The 15,597-nt window shown below is 44.1% G+C and overlaps 1 protein-coding gene across 1 annotated transcript in view; it reads right to left on the bottom strand.

Moving 5' to 3' along the window:
* Positions 1-3,421: 3,421 nt before the first annotated feature.
* The window catches only part of ACOT12 (acyl-CoA thioesterase 12), a 40,245-nt gene continuing 28,069 nt past the window's right edge, over positions 3,422-15,597 (bottom strand). The window contains exons 11-15 of the mRNA XM_084801650.1: positions 14,776-14,859; positions 9,698-9,831; positions 7,999-8,127; positions 6,489-6,615; positions 3,422-6,246 (exon numbers count right to left, since the gene is read on the bottom strand). Coding sequence (XP_084657776.1) covers positions 6,094-6,246; positions 6,489-6,615; positions 7,999-8,127; positions 9,698-9,831; positions 14,776-14,859 — 627 coding nt within the window. The 3' untranslated portion in view covers positions 3,422-6,093. The remainder of the gene's footprint in view (positions 6,247-6,488; positions 6,616-7,998; positions 8,128-9,697; positions 9,832-14,775; positions 14,860-15,597) is intronic.

Below are 15,597 nucleotides of genomic sequence, written 5' to 3'. Positions count from 1 at the left end.
GTTCCCATCTGATGACCAGGCCATAACCTCGCTTCATGTCAAACAAGATATTTATGGACGACCACCTGGCCCAGAGAACGGGTAAACTCCCCTGTTCCCAGAGCCCATCTAATGACCGGGCCATAACCTCGCCTCATTTAAATTTACCAATCAGAGCCCTGTAACTATGCTTCTCGCTTCTGTACCTGCGCTTCTCGCTAAAATCCCTATAAAAGGCCCCCGAAAGGCTCGCTCGGCGCGCTAGCCTCTCCGGAGACTGAGATGCCCGGGTACCCGTCCCTCTACAATAAAGCCTCTTGCGTGTTGCAACCGAAACCTTGGTCTCGCTGGTTCTTGGTGGGGGTCTCCACGTTAAGACCACCGTGCCGGGGGTCTTACACAGCCACGTAGGAAGTGGCCCCCCTTCCTCATCTGGATGCTTTTCCTTCCCTTGCTCCATCTTTTCTCCATTAATGTAAATGCTACCGACTGCTTCATTTGAACCCCTTACCACCTGCTTAGAGGTTCTAGGAGGGCGGGGTTTCCATGTTTGGTCACTTCTGGATTCCCAAAAGTATCCACCTAAGGGGCTGGAGAGATGGCTCAGTGGTTAAGAGCCCTGGCTGCTCTTCCAGAGGTTCTGAGTTCAATTCCCAGCAACCACATGGGGCCTCACCACCACCTGTAATGTGATCTGATGTCCTCTTCTGGCATGCAGGTGTACATGCAGACAAAGCACTGTATACGAAATAATAAATAAATCTTAAAAAGAAAAAAAGAATAATTCACATTTATCCAGTGGTTGAATTAAATCAATAAGTGAGAGGAAAGGAATTAACAGGTGATGCCATTGCTTGGAGTTACTTCAGATGGGATAACCTTCGGGGAAGATTTTTAAGCTGAATTCTGGATGACAAGGAAAAAAAAAAACTCCATGAATATATGCAGAAAAACATCTCAGAAGAGGGAAGGCAGTCAAAGCCTGCAGAGAGAACATGCTTGCCATATTTGAGGATCAGAAAAATGATGTGTGTGGCTGACACGGTGAAAAGGTGATCTTAAGGGTGATGCTGACCACTCTGTTCAAAATAGGACCATTGCTTGGAGGCTCAGGCTTGCACCCCCACCCTACTTTTTCTTCGGGCCAAGCCTGTGGGTGTCTGCTAGGATCTGGTTGTGTGTTTGCCTTCCTCTCAGCGGTGGCCACGCTGAGTATCGTTTGATGTTCTTCCTAGCCCTTTGTGTGACATATGCGGAGTAATGTCTGCTAAACAGTTTCCCCATTTAAAAAAGAAAAAAAAATGTGTTGTTGCCGTCGAGTTCAAAGTTCTTTTTTTTCTTCATGCAAGTGCCTTATCAGATTGAAGACTCTAGCATGTTTTCTCATTCTGGGAGCCGTCTTTTTTTCCCTTGACCCTTTCCCTTTCCCTTAGACCCTTCTGTCCTTTGAGGCACAGAAGTTTAATCAAGTCCAGTTTTTTTTTTTTCCTATTGATGCTTATGCTTTTGGTTTTATGTCTGATTAACCATTTACTAGAGGTCATGAGATTTGAATGTATATTTGTGGTTTTTGGTGCTTTGTGTTTTCATGGCTTACACCTAAGTCTATAATTCAATTTTGTTCCTTTCTTTGAATATGGTTTGAAATAAGCACCCAACATCATCCCTTTGAATATGGATATCTTACACTGTTCTTGAACATCTTTCTTTCTTTAAAAAAAAAAAAAAAAGACCTGAAGAAAAGCTTCAGCAACTGTTCCAGCTCCTTGGGAGACTCTGACTTAGACATGACGGCGGCGTGTTGGGAGCCTTCAGCGATGCTTCCTCGGCCGTGTCAACAGGCAGAAAGGAGTAAGTGAGGGAACATGTCCCACATCTTCCTTTCCCTCCTGACTTCCTTCCTTCCTCTTGATCTCTCCGTGTGTGCAAATGCATTCACCTGTATACACTCATGTGGCATGTACCTCTCTGCTTTCTCCCTGCTCCCTCTACCTTCTCCATCACTTTTAAAAAGATGGAATTTCTCACTGCAGCTGCACCTTGCTATTTCGGCTAGCCTGGCTGACGACGAGCTCGGAGATCTGCCTGTTTCTACCGCTTCTCCACCCCATCCCTGGGGTAGCAGGTCACTGCCATGCCTGGCTTCTACTGGGTGGTGGAGAATTAAACTCAGGTCCCTGTGATTGAATGACGTGCATGATATGTTTATGTATATATGATGACTTCCAGTTAACTGTTTGTGTGGGCTTCCTGAGTGTGGGGACACCTGGGTCCCTGAGTCTATATTATTTTTGTTATAGCATTTCATATATTATAATCCTTTAAACACCTGTTTCTAAGGAGAGTCAGAAGGGTGGGGATGTGGGTGGGAGGCGGGGTGGAGAGGACCTGGGAGGAGGAGAGGGAAGGAAAACTATAATCAGAATATATTATGTGAGAAAAAAAAACCACCTCTGTTTCAATAAAAAGAAAAAGAATAGGGATGAAATTTGAAAATATTAGAAATGAAAGAAGCCACTTACCAAAGCAGAAACATTTACCTTCCTCATAGCAACAATGATATCTGTGATGTCGGAAGAAAAATGCTTCTGAATTTAGAATTCTCTGCTCATTGAAATGATATATGAAGAACAAATAAGATAGGACACGTCACCAAAAGCTGGCTTCAGTGTCGCCCTTTGAATAGGAGTAAGATTGTATGAGGAACCATGTCTAAGACACGAAAAGAGCTAAGAGTCCATCCGGGCTGGCATTCGACCCACACGGTGGAAGACGAGACCCAGCTTCTGAAAATTACCATCTACTTCCACATGCAATGCACACACACACACACATGATACATACATGGAATCAAAATTAATTTGATTGCACAGGCCTGTTAGTGCACAGAATGAAATGAGTAAGAGTAATGCTAAGGAGCATGCCTGTGCTTTATCCTAAAGGGCGTGTATTAGGTACGTCTCAGTGTGCTGACCATGGCTAGGAGCAGCCGCTGGGAGGAGGTTCCCTTGAGCTCCCCATTTGAGAGGAGGTAGTCCATCCTGGCAGGCAAGGCATGGCGGTCAGAGCACGAGACAGAATATGTAGTCAGGAAGCAGAGAGGCCTAGAACGGGAAACCGAGCTAAGAAATCTAAAGGTCGACCTGCGATATTACCTCACCCCAACACCCTCCCCTAGCTGTGGACTAAGTGTTCAAACCCGAGCTTTTAAGTACCTGTCGCTGCTGTAGTCTCACTTGGGTCTCTGCCTTTCCTAGAGTGAGCCAGAGGAATTGTACTTGGGAGTTGTCACTGTGTCACTCTTGCTGTGTCTTTGGTTTATGCTCATGAGTCTCTACTCACCATCAAATCAATTCTCCGGACACTCATCTTCCTTATCCTCCTTTATTTTCCAAAACAAACAAACAACAACAACAAAAAAAACAGGCCTTCCCACATTGCGTATTGTTTATTCATTTTATTTATAGTATAATAAGTACATTCCAATTCCTTGCAAAAACTGCAGAGCAAAGAAGTGCCTAGCAGAAAAGGTCTCAGTAGAATGAATGGAAACATGACCCACAAAGCTAGCTAGTACATGTGGTAAAGGGTCTTCCAGCCGAACCTGACGATCTCTGATCAACCCTTGGGACCCACATGGTCCCAAGAGAACTGACCTCCACAAAGGTGCAGTGGCACGTGTCCACCCCCACCGATCAGATGAACACACACAAAACAAATAAATTAAATGTCATAAAAAAGGGCTTAAGACAGTGCAAACCCAAGGGCTACTGCACTTCACAACTGGAATGCATCAGAGCATTGTTTTTAGGTTTGGTTTCGAAATAGCCTACGAAGACCACAGCACGCTGCTGTCTTTTCCTGTATGGTGTCCTTTCAGAATCTATAAATCAAGGAATCCTAAGAATGAACATTTCCATTTAGGATTGTGTTGACTGATCCTGAGACAGCCATCTGGGTGGGCTCAGCATCTCTGCTCAGAAGCATAGAAATAGACTCTCTTAGGAAGGTTAGAAAGAATTGTTTGATAGGTTAGGGGAGACTGGGGAAACAGCAGGCCCTTCCTGTGTCATAAGCCTGGGACAGACTGAACAGCCCGTGAAGATGGGCATGCCTCATACCCGTACCTCCTGTTCCAGCTGTCGCCAACCTCCTGTGACCAGCAGCGCTTGAAAGGGGACTGATGTGGATGAAGAACTGCTTTTAAAAATTCACTTAGTTTTAAGGAATGTGTGAGGCTAATGACAATAATATCAGTGGGTGCAGGTGGGTTTAGACTATGCCTGTGTGACCTAGCTGGTCCAGTGTGCCTGTCACTCCGTCAAATACTGCCTGGAGATAGACAATGGAAAATTCTAGAATTAAGCAATTTATAAGTGGGGGGGGGGGGTGCGCGTGCATGCGCACACACGTGTGTGTATGTTTATGTAGCATTCTGCATAGCATGTTGAAATTAGTCCCACGTAGAGAATGAACCATCATCCTCACATCCAACAAATCCGCAATGTTTTCACTGCCTATTCGTCATTAGATATCCTGTCACAATACCACAGTGTTCAAGATAGAAGGCCCACCACAGCTAATGCTGCATCACAGTGCCTACAAAATTCACCTCAGCTCAGCTCATCTGTGTGCTGCGTCCTCTCTACTCACTCATCTCAGGAAGATGGAGGGAAGGTTAGACCAGCGTGGTAATCACAGCTTTTATTATAGCACATTGTTGTGATGGCTCGATTTTATTCAAGGCTACTGCAGATCTCTAACTTACTAGCTAAGCTTTGTCATAAGGACGTGGTATGGGGACAAACCTACAACAGGTGACAGTGTTCGGAGTAGTCAGTAACCCTCCTAGAGACGGGGGATCCTGCAGAGTGGAGTAGACAATGCCCTTGTGTCTCAATGTGAGTCCACTAAAATTACTCACAGAATTTCTGTTTCTATTCAGGAAAATATTTCAAGAACAATTCAAAGGGCAAGTCTACACAAATAGCATTTAGAAGTATCTTCATTTCAGAAGTGCAGAATTTTAACACACTAAGTTGTAGTGTGATGTATAAGCCATTTGTTACTAATCCTTTTACCTTTTAGAATGTAAAATGTTTCCAGACGTCCTCTTAGTTCTAGAATGTTCTAGTCTGTGTATCTACTCTTTTGATAGGTAAATAGTACTTTATAAAATCAGAATGCAGTATAAAGTTCATATACAGGAAAACCTTGAAGCAGATAAGTAAACATATAATTGTAGCCAGCCCTAGACTGTGTGAGTGGAAAAGTGGAGGAGGCAGGCGAGCAGAGGTAGAGATCTGGTGAGGTCAGAGCAGCATCTCCCTAACCTGTCTCATGGTCTCACTTCTCCTTCGGTTGGTAAGAGCCCCCTTTGAAGAGGCCAGCCTGACACATTCTGTTTTGTCTTAGGAGTTAAGACACACCGTGATGTGGAATGACAAATGTTGACATCTAGGGGATAAAAAGCTAATGGATAGATGAGACGAAGAACTCCGCTAATATTGTCTTTGTAATATCACACTTTACAGGTACCTGGCGTGGGATATATAGAGAAATAGATACTAAATTGGCCATCTACCTGGAATGTATATGAAATGACAAGAGTAAAGTAGTTCCTATTACTAAAATTGATTGGATTCCATTATACTTTAATGCTTCCTAATTTAAAGTTCTAAAACGTGGAATACATCTTCTCAGGGACTCCCGACAAAGGTGTCTGCTGCCCATGGAACGGTATTAAACACCTGTAAGCTGATATCCCACCGCCACGTCACATTTTTACAAACTTATCATTGCAGAATACACATTGAGTTCTGTGACACGGAGACGTCTGTGATAGTTTTAACTCATAGTGTGCCATTTTTATACATCACGTGATAGTGCTTCCAGGCAATTTCTCAGTGGCTGTGCAGTGAGGCTTTAGAGATCTTGTAGTTTGAATCCAAATCACCAGAATACAGTTTGGCTTTTTAGTGTCTTCATAACTGTGTTTTTCTTAGACTGATATGAAATCATTTTATGGCCCCAACACTTGCCAAATGAACAGGGCTAAGGATACTTGGAATTAAACCTGGGGAATTAGATTACAGGTGATTGAGACTTGACCAGTCATAACACACTTTTAAGTCCATCGTGAGTGGCGGCATTCTCTATGAATTTTATACAAGAGGCTGCAGCTTCCTCGATGGATTTTGACCAGCCACCAATATTGCCAGCAAAGTAAGGGAGGATGCTGTCTGACATCTGGTTTAGGTATGCTACCTGCGTCAAAGAGAAAACACAGCACATTGAGTTTTTGTTGGCTTGGAGAATTTTCACGCAAGGGACTGAAACTGTTGCTGGCTGAATCTGGAAGCGGGGAACCAAGGGGCCTTTTAGTGAGGACACATTTTGCAAGACTACAACCACTGGATCTGAGGGAAATGACTAGATCTGAGGGAAATGAAGATGTGTCCCCACATCTGGGAGAATGAATCAAGTTAAAAATATTCCATCACACATACGGTGCATGAACTGCTGTCCACAGCCTGGATGAGGAACCCAGCACATATGACCTCGCTTCTGGTGTGCTGTGGAGATGGTGGAACAGACGGCAGGGTAACCGACTTCACGGCCACGATGTAGGTGTTACTGAAAGATAAGAGCGCACACGCGTTCTAACTCCGCGAGAGAGGGGTTGTTAGACAAGAAGTTTCTGTAGTTACTGGCTTTTATTAATTTAATTGTGTGGTTCTGAGGATTAAATCTTAGGGCCTCCTGTATGTTAGACAAGCTATCCAGCCCTGGCGATATCCCAGATCCTTGGGATAATTTCACTGTCCCTGCAAAAGTGAGCTCTGAAAACTAGACTCTTTAGGGTGAGTGATCTGCATAAAAAAAAAATCTCTATAGAGACAATCAGATGTAGAGGATATGGTAACTTCACAAGGCTGGATGTCGCTGAAGTTTTTCTGTGCCCTAACAGGTTGTAATCTCAGTCCCCTGTCATTTTTTTTTGTTGTTGTTAAAAAGAAAAGCAATTTCAAACAGTAAAGAATACAATAGGCAGGCAGAGGCAGGTGGATCTCTTGAGTTCAAGGCCAACCTGGTGTAAAGTGAGTCCAGGACAGCCAGGTCTACACAGAGAAACCCTGTCTCGGAAGAAAAGAGAAAGAATACAATAGGCTAGGAAATAAAAGCGGCCCTTCAGCCTGCTCTAGCTCCAGGCCTATTCCGCTTTGTAAGTGACTTCCCTCACTTCCCTTTGGCTGTGCTGCTCGATACATTTTATTCATGGACTCGTGTAGCATTAGCAAACACACACATGTAAATTGTTATACAAATACAGTCTCTTTGCCAACACAGCTGCAAAACTTGATTCTCCACCCAACAACAAACAGAGACGTTTTTTATATTTGTGCCCCCATAACTTCTTTATCCTTGTTGGAGGTGGGACACTGCTCTGTGTTGTGGATTTATCATATTTATAAGTAGCTATCAAATCTATCCGTCATATCCTTTGACACAATAGAAGGTGCTACAGTGAGCACCTATGTACATTAGCCCACACGTGTGGAGAGATTATCTGGGACACCACTCTTTGGATTCCCACCTCTGTGTGGTCCAGTGAACATGGGGAGGCCACGTGCAAACCCTGGATCACAGCCCTAGCACACGGTGAGCCTCATACAGCAGGGCCTTTGTAAATTCTAAGTCAGCTTCCGGTGATGTCACTCCTGCTGACTTCACTGACAACAACATTTCTTGAAGGATTTTCAGATACTGATTCTAATCTGTGTAGAGCAGAGAGAAGCTGCTTCAGGAAGGATGCTTGCGGGTCCTTTGCAAGTTGCTGATAATGCAAGAATGCATTTCAAAATGGTAATTAAGGATTCATATATTTAAAAAAAAAAACCTGGATGAGAATGATTGCAGAACTAGAGACGCCCATGGTGGCACTCTTGTTTTCATATCCTTTCATCCCTAGTCGCCAACAGGCAGCTCTGGGACAGCGCATGACCTTCGTGTACTCACTCATCTTTGAGAGGCTTTCTTCGTGACACAAGCACGACAAAGTCCTTGGGTTTGTCTCCATTGGCCACTGAGCAGGTGATGTAATATATCTGGTCGTCCTCACTCACCTGGTCTATGACTTCACAGGATCTGTGTGAACAGAACAGTATCCAAGGGCATGCTTTCCACTTGCGAGGATAAGCCACGCACCTCCCTTACCTATTGGCCTGACTTCCTTCTTGACATGTGTGGCCAGCTGACCACACCCCCCCATCCCCATGCCCCACATGGACTCTGCTGAAGACTCTTTGCTCAGAAGCAGTAATTTTGCAAGTGATAGGTGTCAGGAAGTGGCTCCCAGGTCACTTCTCTCAAAACTCTGGGGGAATGCAATAAATAATCTTTTCATAACATTATTGTTTTTTTTTCTAGGATCAAATAAAACATTTTGAAGTCTAGCAGGATGTAAGACCAGTCCAAGTGCTCAGGTAAAGAGACAGAGCATGCTGGGAAAAACGCTAACCTTGAAGCTAAGCCACTTGCTTTTCACTCTCAGACGGCTGCTTACTGGCTAAATTATGTTAGACAAGTCATTTTATTATTTCGTCTGTATAATGTAGCTAATACTATCTAGGGGTTATTGTGTGAAGACATCCTGAAGACCCCCAGAGTCTTAGGTAGGTAGACAAGACAAGTAAGTTGAATTGCAATGATTTCACTGGCTTCCCCATTCATTCATGCTCAATTTAAACAGAGTGCCAAGTGGAACAGAACTGTGGGAGAAGCATTTAAAATAAGTCACTGAAAGATAAGGTATCTTTAAGACGCTGCAGTGTTCTGTAGCCTAGGAGGCTAGGCCTGGGTGTAATCTGTCGCTGTAGGGTAGCAGTAACAAGGCTTATAGTTCCATAGTCATCCCTAGGACAGTCCCTAATATACAGTGACAAAGTATTTTTCATTGTAACATATTCTAACATCCAGTATGCTCTAAATCATCTCTAGGTCACATACGCAATGTAATGGTGTGTTAATACTTTCTATACTATTTAAAGAATGAAGTAAAAAAAAATCTGTGCATGCTTGATGCTGATGCAACACCCCCACATCTTTACCCCCCACAAGACATACAATATTTTTAGTACAGAGTGTCTAAATATGCGTTCCCAGCAATAGGTATGCAAGCCATATTCCAGCAAAGTGGAAGGGAGGGAAGTGATAGCTCCAGGAAGGATGAGACAGAGTGGTGGAAGGAAAGTGGCTGGATGGGAGCAGAGCATGATGGGAGCATCCAGGGAGAGCAGCAAGCAGGACTCACTGCTGACAGCAAAGGCTTAGGGCTCAGCAGGACGTTCCGCGAAGACTCTGCATATCTCCTCAAGAGCCATGAGGCTGAGCAGTGAGAAAAAAGTGTGTATAGATACTCCAGAGCCCAGCTGAGCTGATCTCAGAAACGGGAATGATATCAGCATTGACGTCGTCAGTAATATTACAACAGACGTCGTCCACCTATGCCAACTCGATGCCAAAGGCAGGCAGAGGAAGGCAATGCTTGCTGCTTTTTACCTGCCATGCAGCAGTTTAAGCAGAACAAGCTCTAACACTTCTCTAAGTCCCCAAATCAACACGTCATGCATTGGCAAGTGGAGATGAGCTACAGCTGAAGTTATCTCTCCCACAACGTCAGGCGTGATTAAGAAAAAACATTTCAGCTTGCCCTTACATGTAATGAGGGTCCCACAAAGGCCGCTTTGTAAAGTCGGACAGGAGATGGTAAGCTGTGTGTGCTGGGCTGCTAACATATTTTTCAACCTTAACAGATATGCCATCTTGCTCTTCCATGGTATATATTTTTATCTAAAAGATAGGGAGAAAAATTAGGTTACAAGAGAAAATATATATTTTGTACCTTAAAAGGCACACACACACACACACACACACACACACACACACACACGAGTGGGTACTCATAAGTGTCTGCCTGCACCAGGTAAGGCATCTAAGAGGTCCACATCAATCTCACCTCCATCTTGGATGCTCAGATTCCTGATCAGGGTGCTAGCTCTGTGTCACCCAAATAATAAGTGGGTTAGCTAATTCACATCATGATTTTTTTAAAGTGAAAAATAAAGAACAAAAGTTTTGCCCTCTTGACTTCTGTGATATTTCCCGCCTTAACACACTAAAGACAGAGAACGCCACCAGGGTGCTAGACAGGCCTGTGTCCCCTCGACCCTAATAATAGTTAGAGACAAGACTGGACTGCAGCGCTTCCCCAGGATGGCACGCATGTCTTCGAGTGGGCTGAAGGGACCCAGGAAACAAGTCAACTATCTCTAGGGAAAACTCAATATCTCAAAAGGACCCCTGGAGCATACTTCTTCAGCACAAAGTATTATTCGCTTTCTGAATCTCGAGGCAAGTTTCTAATATGTAGCACCTGAGAGATACGTAGGAGACATTTGACACACACTAAAACACTAATGCCATGTCTGTGGCTCAGAGCTTTCTTCCTGGTTTTTGTTTGTTTGTTTGTTTCTTTCTTTCTTTCTTCTTTTTTCTTTCTTTCTTTCTTTCATTCTTTCTTTCTTTTTTTTTTTTTTTTTTGACAATTATCAGAGCTATGAGCTCTGCTCAGAGCATATTCTTATTCCGCTCATTTTCTCCATCAATTTCAGGGCGTTTTTAAAGTCAGCATTGAATTATCCATCTTATAACCATCCCCATGGCAACAAGCTGTGAGGGACAAACAAACATGTGGTAACATGTGGTTGGGACTCCAACCACGGGAACCAGGCAGATGGAAAGCAATCAAGCCATGAAGAGCTGACCTCTACTGAACCATTTACCTCCATCTAAACATAACGTCATCTTCACTACGAGAATGAAGGAATGAGAAATCAACAACACGTAGCTTAGGCAGCAAACACGTGACTCCCGGCCTCAGTGAAGCACAACTCTTCCAGGCCACGTGTATCTTGAGTTCCAGTGTGAAAAGAAAGGCCTAGCCTAGCCTGCGGGCACTTGTTAAATACAAAACCAGCTGGGTATCCACCTGCCTGCCATCAGCACAGATCCTAGAGGAAGCCCACTGGTGAAAATCCAGAGAGGAGCTTGGAAGGCAGGTGTCTCTAGGCCTGGCTGTTGGTGCACTGCAGCGTCGGTGCAGCCGAACGTATGCTTGCTTTGGGGGTGTCTCCTTTGGTGAATTAGGATGTGGGGAGACATTGTACTATTGCACTGAACACTTGCTTAAAGTTGAATTATGGTCCCTCCCCCGCCCCTGCCCACACTCCTATGCTACACTCCTAACCTCTTAGACCTTATAATGTGACTTTATATGGAAATGGCGTCTTTGCAGATATAATTTGCTAAAATGAAGTCATATTGCGGTAGGGTAGGCCCAACATGACTGACGTCTTTATAGTGAAGGGAAGCTGGACACAGACATGCGCACAGGGAGGACACTGTGTGGAGATGAAGGCAGAGTGATGCATCTGCAAGCCAAGGAACGTAAGGCTCACCAGCATGCTTCTAGAAGCCAGGTGAGTGGTGAGGAACTAATTTTCCCTTCTCGTAAGCAACCAGGCAGCCTACGCCTTGATCTCAGAACACCCACTTTCAGAAGGGGTTCCTGCCGATTCCTGTTGTCTCAGTGGCCCAGGGAGTGGTCCTCTCTTGTGAGGACCTTAGGATGTTAAACCACACTTTTCTAGTGAGCTGCTCTCCAGACACGTTTTGTCTTCGAGCCAAAAGGAGTAGCTACCGTTAAATTCTACCTTTGTATATGGAGCTTACTGATTTTATTCAGTGTCAAGATCCATAATGGGTAAGTGAAGACATCTCTTCCTTCCATGAGAAGGTGAAGAAGGTAGCAGGAAGTCCTTCTCATTTGCCTGCTACCTGAACCAATGTCATAGATGCAAAGGAGACAAAGAAAGACCATGGCCAATTTTGACCCTCTTCAAGTTTGCCAAAGAAAAACCATGGTGGTGGTTTGAATGAGACGTTTCCACGTAAGTCTCTGGCATTTGAATACTTGGTCTCTGGTTGGTGGCTGTTTGAGAAGGGTTAAAAGGTGTGATCTTGTTGGAGAAGGTGTGCCATTGGGGGTAGGGTTAAGGTTTTAAAAGCCCGTGCCTTTTCTAGTGTGCTCCCCCTGCCTCTGGCTTGAGGCAGAGCTGTGAACTCTCTGCTGTTCCTATCACCCTTTGGCCTTTGCTCTGCCATTGTGGGCTCTAACTCTCTATGCCATAACCCCCACCACCACCCTACCCAAATTTTCTTTTATGAGTTGCCTTGGTCATGCTGTCTTGTCACAGCAGTGGACATTAACCAGTCCAGCCAGAGTTGGCTTCACAGACAGCGTCTCCAAGCACAGTTCCCTAAGAACATGGCTCCCCTTCGCTCCTGGAAATGGAGGTAGACTGAATTCATAACCAGCTCCAGTGCTTGGGGCAATTGTGCAGTTTATTCCCTGAAATGAAGCTTAACTAGGTAGCTCCAGACTCACAGACGCAAGTGTGTGCAGAGGCCGGTAGTGGAGCTGTTTTCACCACAGTAACTCTGCTCCCGTCTCTGTTTGGATGTTTTACAATTAAGATGAAATAACTAGACAGTTTAGACTTTTTGTACCAATTGGTAAATCTGTGTTGAGATTACATTATAGTCAGAAAAGGGAAGCTGGTTTTTTTAAATAGAGGCCTCGTCTCTGAAGGCGCCAGGGCACTGCCATAGATGGATGACAAGGGGCTGCGGGTGGGCAGGTGGCAGTCTGGGCCTAATCTGTTCCCGTCTTCAGCTTCTTTGAGGAAATATACTCTCTGGTTTGCTTCCTACACCAGGGGTTTTTCCCACAGATGATTTTTGGGCAAACCATGTCATTTTTGTCTTCATCATATTGTTCATTTATTTTCAGACTTTAGATACTCCATGCCTGTCAGGCCAGGCCCCTGTAGAGGACACAACTCCAGCTATGCACGATGCACTGCCTAGAAAACTCTCCTCATCCTCACTTATGACATTACCTCCAACAAATAAAAACCACACACCTCTGGGCTCCTCTGCTGTTGTTCTGTCATTCTGTACCATACAATATCCTACTTTGTTTATGAACTACCTTACATTATTCATGAGCAGTTTTATGCTGCTCATATATGCTGTTTCTAAATTTCTCCTTTGCTCCTTGCATTACTTTTAGTTATCTCTACTGTTTTGTATAAAGAATATTATATAAGTACTGTCAGATTTTATTATAAATATCAGACTTCTAATCCAATTACATTAAGAATAAGAATAAAAGAGTGGTTGTGGTACACACTGGTGATCCAAATTCTTGAGAGGAAAATATAAGAAGACCTTGGGTTCAGGGCCAGCTACATAGTAAGACTGCTGGGGTTGAGGTGGGTAAAACCTGTTAGGATGCTCAGAAACTAGCAAAAAACAAAAACAAAAAACAAAAAACAAACAAACAAACAAAAAACAATAGACAGATACCATATCAAGAAACGAAAGGAAGATGTTTAGACACCTTTTATGAGCAATAGTGAGACTCCGGTACTTTAGCTATTAAACCTGTTCCTGCATCACTGAGCGCAGCAGACATGGCCACCAGCTGGAATTAAAGGGCCTAAGGAAGACCCTAGAAAGATTCAACAGTGAGCACAGGGGAATAACCAAAACAACAAAAAGGAAATGCACAGAAGTCAAAGTCAGAACTGAACATGACAATGAAAGTAGCCTTCTAATTTACTTATATTCCAAGACGGGAATTCCAAGAGCCTGTCTGACTCTCATCTGCACTGAAACACTGAGGCATGCTTGAAGTTATGTTGGATCAACAGGGGTAAACTTGGATTACCCCAGGACAGTCAGGACACCTGGTCCTCCTGTTTTCTAGGGTGATGTCTCACTAGCAAAGAGAGCCCCCAAAGCTGTCAATGCCAATCATCTTCCAAGAGTCAGGCACTACCATGGTCTGGGAATACAGTGGGTGAGCAAAGTGTACCCTAGAGCTACTGGTTCCCAAGACTTCCAATATTCTAAAGTTAAACCCCAAATGATATACACTTATTTCAATTTGATAGTATGCAGAAGTTGTAGAAGATGCTAAGAGAGATACAAAGAAATCAAGGTAAGGCTTCCTTCTTGAAAGGTTTATTATCTGTTTGGGGAAAAGGATCATTGAAAACCTAAATTGAGCTGGGCGTGGTGGTACACGCCTTTAATCCCAGCACTCGGGAGGTAGAGGCAGGCAGATCACTGTGAGTTTGAGGCCAGACTGGTCTACAAAGCAAGTCCAGGACAGCTGAGGCTACACAGAGAAACCCTGTCTCAAAAAAACAAACAAACAAACAAAAAATAATAAAATTTAAAAAAAAGAAAGAAATGAAAGAAAGAAAAAAGGTAAATTGTAATGTAAGGTGTAAATGTCAACTCTCTGTGGATGAGACATTACAAGACAGAAAAGAATTCAAAGACAAAATTGTCATGACGAACTGAGCTATTGAAGAAAGTTCATTAAGTCTGGAGAGGATTTATGAAGAAGTATTTGTCCTGGCTCATCAAGATCTCAAGATCCTCAGGTTTGGGTGGAGTGAGATAGAGAGGGAGGGAGAGGTGAAAGGTAGGATGTGAGAACCCAGGTCTGCTGGAAGGCAGGAGTGTGCGAGTGCTCTAAGTCCTCCGGCAGGAAGGCACAGGCCTAGAAGGAAGTCCACCTCTTAAGCACAGCAGCAAGAGCCCTCAGAAGTGTGACCAGCATTCTAACTTTAGTTTGCAGCACAAATCCTGGAAGCATACCTTGTCCAAGGTGGTGGTAATCTCCCAACCGCTTTTGGATGCCAGATTTCTGAGAGCCTCCACATTGGTGTTACTTAGGGAACCCTAAAATACACAAAAACATTTAAAGCTATGTGTTTTTGATACATACGTTTGGCATCAAATGTTTTCAGCTTCAATGATGGCCAGTGCTGAGGTACAAGGTAATGAAGCACTCATCAAGTGTGGATGTGTCAAGTCGGTATCCTGAGCCCTTCAGTGTGACTTGGATCCCACGTTAGAGTTCATTGTCAAAACTGTTTTAATGACTAATTTTTTTAATGGATAGTTTGCCTGCATGCATCTCTAGGCAGCACATGTGTGCAGTGCCTTTGGAGGCCAGAAGAGGGCATCAGATCCCCTGGAACTGGAGTTAGAAATGGCTGTGAGAGAGCCTCTCTATGGTTTCTGGGAGTTAAACCTAGACCTTCTCTGGGACAGCTTCCAGCGCTCTTAGCCACTGAGCCATCTCCCTAACTCCACGTAACCCTTCTTGCTCTATAAAAGCCCATGTTTATAAGCATGTCACTCATTGCAAGTTGAGGCAAGACACCATATTGAAATGCCCCTTGTCAGCTGGTGGCGCACTGTCCTGGGTCAGAACTGGGGATCTGTTTACAGAGTTCAAATCTGATGATAAAGTACCCAGCGGCTGATGACTTGTTTGGTATCATTTAGAGACAGAGGGTGATGCAGTCACCTTGTCATCTAACCCACGCAGGATCACACGGATCCTCTAAACAAGGAGGTTTCTTCTTCTGTGGTGATGTAGCATTTACACAAAACATTCCAAACCATAACTCT

Source organism: Acomys minous (genome assembly GCF_964271855.1).
Source record: "Acomys minous genome assembly, chromosome: 11".
Taxonomy (NCBI): Eukaryota; Metazoa; Chordata; class Mammalia; order Rodentia; family Muridae; genus Acomys; species Acomys minous.
The sequence above is the reverse complement of the archived record's forward strand: the minus strand, read 5'-3'. Positions and strand labels throughout refer to the sequence as shown.